General features: G+C 32.6%; 1 protein-coding gene across 1 annotated transcript in view; it reads left to right on the top strand.

The window, feature by feature from the left end:
- LOC106461116 (glycine receptor subunit alpha-3-like) overlaps positions 1 to 7,110 on the top strand; it is a 22,778-nt gene extending 15,668 nt beyond the window's left edge. Inside the window, exons 6-8 of the mRNA XM_022388353.1 lie at positions 2,802 to 2,936; positions 5,597 to 5,973; positions 6,548 to 7,110. Coding sequence (XP_022244061.1) covers positions 2,802 to 2,936; positions 5,597 to 5,973; positions 6,548 to 6,721 — 686 coding nt within the window. The 3' untranslated portion in view covers positions 6,722 to 7,110. The remainder of the gene's footprint in view (positions 1 to 2,801; positions 2,937 to 5,596; positions 5,974 to 6,547) is intronic.
- The last annotated feature ends 499 nt before the right edge of the window (positions 7,111 to 7,609 follow it).

Here is a 7,609-nt window from a genome sequence, read left to right as displayed (position 1 = left end):
ATAGACCAGCTTTGCTATATATAGAGATATATCCCTCGCCAGAAAACTTTCATGCAACTAATAGCTGTTATTTTTATATAGTAGTACCATTACATAGACCAGCTTTGCTATATATAGAGACATATCCCTCGCCAGAAAACTTTCATGCAACTAATAGATATATTGTTAAAGCGTCAGCTGCAATATGTACATTCGTATACATTGTATACACATATTTTGTCCTCACCAGAAGTATTTGGACATGTACTCATAGAGTAGCGTCCTGGTGACTATTAATTTAATATGATGTACTAATTAACTAACTGATATTGTTCTTCGTGGACTACCGATCATTAGATTTTGACAGATACATATTGTTGTTTCAAAACCTCGATCTCGTAATGAAGATTAGAAGACTGTGGAGAAACTATTGTGCCAGATCCTCCAGACACCCTTAAAGATGAAAAAAATGGGTTTAATATCTAGATTCTGGGCGACCTATTCTAAGCGATAAAATCGTTACGTGGCTTGTGGTAGGGAGTATTATTTGGCTAAAACAACAAAATGGCTTAATACACCAAAAAGAAAACTCTACAAAAGTTCATGCAACATATTCTTGTAACATCTCTTGATATTCCTGGAAATTTAGACATACAGACACTTAACAGACAGGTCCGATTCTGATGCAGAAAATATAGAGGCACGGTTGTGACTCTAGCCAAGCAATAAGGTGGAGTAACACTGTCGTGACTCTATACACCACTAGAGTGACTCGAGCCAAGCTATAAGGTGGAGTAACACTGTCGTGACTCTATATATACCACTGTATAACTCGAGCCAAGCTATAAGGTGGAGTAACACTGTCGTGACTCTATATATACCACTGTAATAACTCCAGCCAAGCTATAAGGTGGAGTAACACTGTCGTGACTCTATATACCACTGTAGTGACTCGAGCCAAGCTATAAGGTGGAGTGACACTGTCGGGACTATATATACCACTGTAGTGACTCCAGCCAAGCTATAAGGTGGAGTTACACTGTCGTGACTCTATATACCACTGTAATAATTCCAGCCAAGCTAGAAGGTGGAGTAACACTGTCGTGACTCTATATATACCACTGTAATAATTCCAGCCAAGCTAGAAGGTGGAGTAACACTGTCGTGACTCTATATACCACTGTAGTGACTCGAGCCAAGCTATAAGGTAAAGTAACACTGTCGGGACTCTATATACCACTGTAGTGACTCGAGCCAAGCTATAAGGTAACGTAACACTGTCGGGACTCTATATACCACTGTAGTGACTCGAGCCAAGCTGTAAGGGACTCTATATACCACTGTAGTGACTCGAGCCAAGCTATAAGGTGATATGACACTGTCGTGACTCGAGCCAAGCTATAAGGTGGAGTGACACTGTCGGGACTCTATATACCACTGTAGTGACTCCAACCAAGCTATAAGGTGGAGTATCACTGTCGGGACTCTATATACCACTATAGTGACTCCAGCCAAGCTATAAGGTGGAGTGACACTGTCGGGACTCTATATACCACTATAGTGACTCGAGCCAAGCTATAAGGTGGAGTAACACTGTCGCGACTCTAAATGCCACTGTAGTGACTCCAGCCAAGTTAAAAGAATGGGGTAAAATATTACCGTGATTCTATATACAGAAACAAACTTTTTGGACAAATATGGGGTATTGCTACAGCTGTTCTAAATTCTGAAATGTGACTATTCTTATGTTTGTGAGCAGGGCTATGCCCTCTTAGTCATATGAAAAACAGTACTTTTGTACCTGTTTTATATTAAAAGATATGAAAAGCCAAAAGAGGCAAACATATCGTAAATATAGGAGGACCGGCACGAAACAAAACTTTCCACTGATAGATATTCATTTGAAATAGACAATGCTGTTGTTCTGAAGACTGTAGCACATTTATTACTTTTTAATGAATAATTTTGTTTAATAATTTTAGCGGTGAACTGCTCTCCTCTGCACTTGGTCAAAAGCGAACTTAAGAGCCTAGGGGTACGTGTAAATTCTTAAATGAGGGAATTGCGTAGGGATCTAAGACGTTGAACCTGTGTGTGTAAAAACGTATCCTAAAACCTGGGTGGAATGTCACTTTTACCCAGTTTTAAAATAACAATAAATCCTAGAAGTAGTGATATCTAATCAAAAACATCTTACATGTACAAAAAATATCCAAGTTAGAATAAGGTAGTCAGTCATATAAATATGCCTTTCCCCAGTGGCACAGTGGACTTATAACGCTGGAAACTGGGTTTCGATGCCTAGATGGGCAGAACACAGATAGCCCTTTGTTTAGCTTTGTGCTTAACTAGAACCAAACAAACAAGTCCTTTTTCCATAAAAGTCACAATAAAGTCGTTATGTTTCGTCAAGTTTGACGAGTTTCAGACGAAACAAAACCATACCTAGCATTCTTAGAAGAACGTTGTATAAATCTCATAGGGGTGGCTGTGAGCTCGTTGCAAAAATAATTTCCAGCATTAGAATCTCAACAAGAAAGTTTTTATTACATTTCGACAATTTTCAGCCAATATATAATTTATCCTCTTGTAAACAGACCTAATTCGTGACATTTTAACACCTTACACTGAATGTAACATTGCTAATCTTACATATCTGGTGTGTCAATGAGCATGCTGTATGGGCGATGTCATATCTTCTAGAATTATTCCAATACTTCTGGATGGACAGCATATGTATGTCATTGCATCAGTTAACTCCATATTCATTTATAAGTAATGGAGAAGTATTCTTTGATTAACATGTTTATTTTCAATGCCAGTGTCCTACACAACCGATGACCTGGTGTTTGACTGGGAACAGGAAACTCCACTCGTTGTTGAAGATTCCATTGAGTTGCCACAACATATTCTGATCGATAAACGATTGGAAGACTGCACTCAGGTGTATTCTACAGGTACTTGTAAGTTTTAAAGTATGTCAATAACAGGCTTGATCTATCATTGTTTTCGTTCCACTGTGCCTGATTAAAACTGATTTGGAAAATACTAACACACAACAGAAACTTTGAGAAATATTAAATCAAAAGGCATTCGTCAAATTTTATCTTAAATTATTGAACCTATTTTGCTAAAACTATGGTGTTAATTTCGTTTATCACGGTTACGTACACTACATAGATAAATGCTGCTAAATCAGGCAACTAGGTTTTTCATCAAACTTTTAACTCCATTATTTGCATTTTGGATTACTGATATTTTTTTTTTCAAAACCAAAGGGAATTGGAAGAGTAAACCGGAAAAGAAAGTATTTAAACAAACTAACAATTTTTACATGACCGTAAATTAGAAAATATATCCGCGAAGTTTTTAACTACATGTGTATTTCATATAACATTAAGAATAAATTACTGAAATAACTATTTTCATCTATCCTTTAAACATCACCTCATTAGTTTCTTTTCCTTCTGAAAATTTGCTTCAAGATGTAATTTCTGAATTATATTCTTTATGCTCAGTCCTCGAGTCTCAAATAATACAATTCATTTTCTCTAACAAATGAACACATTATGGGATGGCTGAAATTGAGTTTCTCACTTCTAGTAAGGAGGAAAACGTTTTACAATTTCCTGGAAACGGGATTATTAATTTTTGCTCCAGAATTTCCCTGCCCGAATGTGAACTAATTATTAACTTGTCTGGGGATGTGGATGCGCTGTAAGAGTGAAGGAGCAATCCCAATATTCAGTCAGATAATAGCACCCCACGAGTCGGTTGTGGGTACTCTTGATTAACTGCCTTTCTTTAAGCCTATCAGTTCAAAATTAGGATCGTTATGCGCGTATGTGTGTTCTGCCTGAAAACTGTATTCAAACAAAGATATTTTCCCATCATTCACAAAACAAAAACAAAAATACAGTAAAGAGTTTCACACCAGAGTTATTAAAGAAAATAAAAATGTGTTGTTTATGTTCAAATATTACCTCGAACTTAGATATGAATTTCAAATTTATATCTAACGATAGACAAAATCAATCTATATGATCATTCTTTCCAAGTTTAAGGTTCATTAAAGCGCCTGATTTATAAGCAAACCTAGACACTTTACATGCTTGTGATTATGTAAACGTTTGTAAAGTTTGCCAATAAGTAATCAATTTCACACAAGAATGATCCAGAGTTATATATTTATTTCTTATAGGTATATTTTAATTATAATTACATTTCAAACACAATTATTTAGAGTTATATATATATTTCTTCTAGAAATTCTTTAATTATGTTTGAGTTATAAATGACTTAGGAGTTCTTTTTTTGTCTTATAGATATTTCAATCTTGGCTTCGTATTGATAATACGCTATGTTGATTTTCTATATGTTTAAACATACTCTCTTAAATTTAAATATATAAATTAGTCGTGAAAGTCTAACAGAATAAAAGTGTGATTACTGAAACCTTTAATTTAATATAATTTTATCTCCATTTTTATTCTACAGCTGATTTAGTACTTAATGCATAAGTTATTGGCAATTTTAATACTCTCTACATTTTTAACATACTTATTATATCTTACTATGGAAATCACTGACAAGAATATTGATTCTTTGTAAAAGTATTCAATACAGAAACCCTTACCTTATTTTACATTCTGCTCCTCGACCTCCCTTGAAATAAAAAAGGAAAAAATGAGAAACAAATTCAGAAGATTCGATTAAATCAATATTTGTGCAAATAATGTAGAATAGCATGAACACAAAATTTAAAATTAAAAAACGGGTTTCAGAAACATAATCAAAATAGAGTTTTTAGGAAATAAATTCAGTCAATTAAATCACCTATGCAAACTTAGATTAGAAAATTATTGTTTTAAGTTTATTAGTTGATTATTGATGAGGTTTAGTACAAATAAATAATTTTTATTATCAATTAATCAAAAAGTAGTGAATCATTTTTTCGATGATTTTTGGCAGTATTTTAAAGACAATCTCGAAGCAAAATTATATAAAAAACTTTATCAATTATAGTTTCAACATACAATTCTTTATCTTTGGTAAACATAAAAATGTTTTAACCAGTCTAAAATTTAGGAATAAAAGTGTGTGTTTCCTACATTTTATTTATTTTTAATCAGCTAAAATTTATTTTTTTACATGGTATCTTTCGTATAAAGTGACTTAAATACTATTTATCTATCCTATGTAATAAGGATATGAGAATACATTTTATCAGGATCTAATTGTAACATGATTTTTAAAATTTAAGATATGTCATCTATAAAAAGATAGGTTTATCAAACTAAATAGTATTGCTAGAAAGTGTAGTTTTGTAAACAATTATTTAGTGAAATTTCCAGTTTGCTAAGTTTTCTTAAGATCTCTTTAAAATTTACATAAAGATCAAATTATTCATCAATATGATTTATGAATAATTGCATATTGGTCTTATTATTCATCATTGAATCTCCGTCTCTCGTAAATAAGAGCTAATAAAGTACTAAATACTTAGTATTGTTTATTACAGATATATAAACATAAGTGCAAGCTAGGTAAGTCTGTGTTTTTTTCTTTATTATTTACAATAAAAGATTTTTGTGATTTTGTTTTGGTAATAAATCAGGAAACTTTACGTGTATCCAAGTTATTTTCAAGTTCCAACGCCGCCTGGGTTATTACATGTTTCACACATACATCCCAACTTGCTTGGTCGTCATCATGTCCTGGATTTCTTTCTGGATCAGACCAGAAGCTGTTCCTGCACGTGTGACTCTCTGTGTTACAAGCCTGTTGACGTTGTCTACCCAACATGCGCAATCTCAGAAGTCACTTCCACCTGTGTCGTACATTAAAGCCATCGACATATTTATGTCGTCATGCACTGTATTTGTGTTTGCTTCTCTAATGGAATATGCATTAGTCAGCATTTTGTTAGGAGAGTATGATGACCAATTCAATAAACGAGGACTGGGAAGTATGATTTTAGCAGCGAGAGGAGCAGTGAGTAAACAGTTTTCCATAGCTTCAGTAATGAACAATACTGTTATGTTCGTTTAGCATCTGAATAGTTTATTGTGACAGTAACATGTGATGACAGAGATTGAGATAACTTAATGAACATTTTCTCAATGCATACAGTTCATTAATGTGCCTTTTAAATGTTTTAATTTACTCATGAGGTTCAGAAGAAACATATAAAACAGATTCAGTTTCAAATTTGACTACAAAAGAAAAGAAAAGGAAAAGATAAAATTATGTTATGATTAAATTTTTCCACTCCCTTTAGCAAGTATAACAAAACAGGTATTAAATCAGTTTATTTCATTTTATGCAAGAATTACTTTTCATTTCTAAATGGCGGTAAAATAACAAAATCACAAAAATGAACATTTGAAATTAGATTCTGAATTTTAAGTTGTTACAAACAGATCTTCTAAGTTTTTTGATGGGAAGGAATTAAAAATACAAATTTAATTAGGTAATGTTTTAGTTTTATATATAAATAAAGACAGAGAAGTTTAAGTTGCTACTTATATAATTTCAAAATACTCATTATTTATAATCCTGTTTTTAGGAAGATGGAAAAGTGCCTAAGGAAAATTCGCCCAAAATTCTTGCTTCCTCTGCACAGAGAAGAAAAGAGCGAGCAAATTTGATGGACAAAATATCACGTGTGGCATTTCCATTATCATTTGTATTACTAAATTCAGTATACTGGTGCGTTTTTTTATTCATGGATCCAGATTAGTATTATTGGAAGCCCTCGAAAACTCATATGATGTTTTTACGTTCGTGATTTCAGACTGCTTGCAAATACGTGGAAATAAACAATATATAAAAGGGGAATGTTTTAAGCTTAGATCTCACGATCTTACTGTAAACGAATATTGCTAAAAAGGCTGCTGCTCTTTGGAAATTTTTACTTATAAATAAAAAGCTATAAAATTAAAGTAAAATCAATTTTGCGAACTTTTCGTATTGGATAGTGACTCACTGATGGAGCCATCAAGAAAGTAGCCAAGACAGATACTAAGATGTTTATTGTAGTGTATCTTTTGTTACCCAAGCGTGTTAATATGTTAGAGACATTCTAGACGATTTTACTTAAGTCAAAATAACCGTTTTCCCCGGGGATTAATCAAGAGCATTAAATGTTATTTTTGTCATACTGAAATAAAGGTTGCATATTTAACAAGTTGTCTGCCTTTTTCCTTTTCTGTTTTTTATACTTTTCTTGCTTATTTACCTGTTAAAAAGACGAATGAACAACACTTGTATTTGTGAAAAGGTTCATTTTAGCGAAACTTATACTGTCTAAAGTTAAAAAAAAACAGTTATGAAACACTATTTTTGGATATTTTATTCCAAAACATGAACTATACTACTATATAATCATATTATGGTAATGAACCTAAGACTTTCTTCTATAAACTCTATGTTTTTATTTTGGAAATAATGTCAAAAGTTAATCATGTATTTGTAGTTTAGTTTTGAGTAAAGTGTGTTAAGAAAACGTCTTTCCAAATAACAATTTAATTTTTTATTACTCTATGGACATCGGCAAAATTAGATTCAACTCTGAGAATAAGATTTATTTTTACGTGACCCGAAGAGAAGACTAGGAGACACATTATGC

This window comes from Limulus polyphemus, unplaced genomic scaffold (assembly GCF_000517525.1).
Source record: "Limulus polyphemus unplaced genomic scaffold, Limulus_polyphemus-2.1.2 Scaffold37, whole genome shotgun sequence".
Taxonomy (NCBI): Eukaryota; Metazoa; Arthropoda; class Merostomata; order Xiphosura; family Limulidae; genus Limulus; species Limulus polyphemus.
This window is presented reverse-complemented; position numbering and strand designations above follow the sequence as displayed.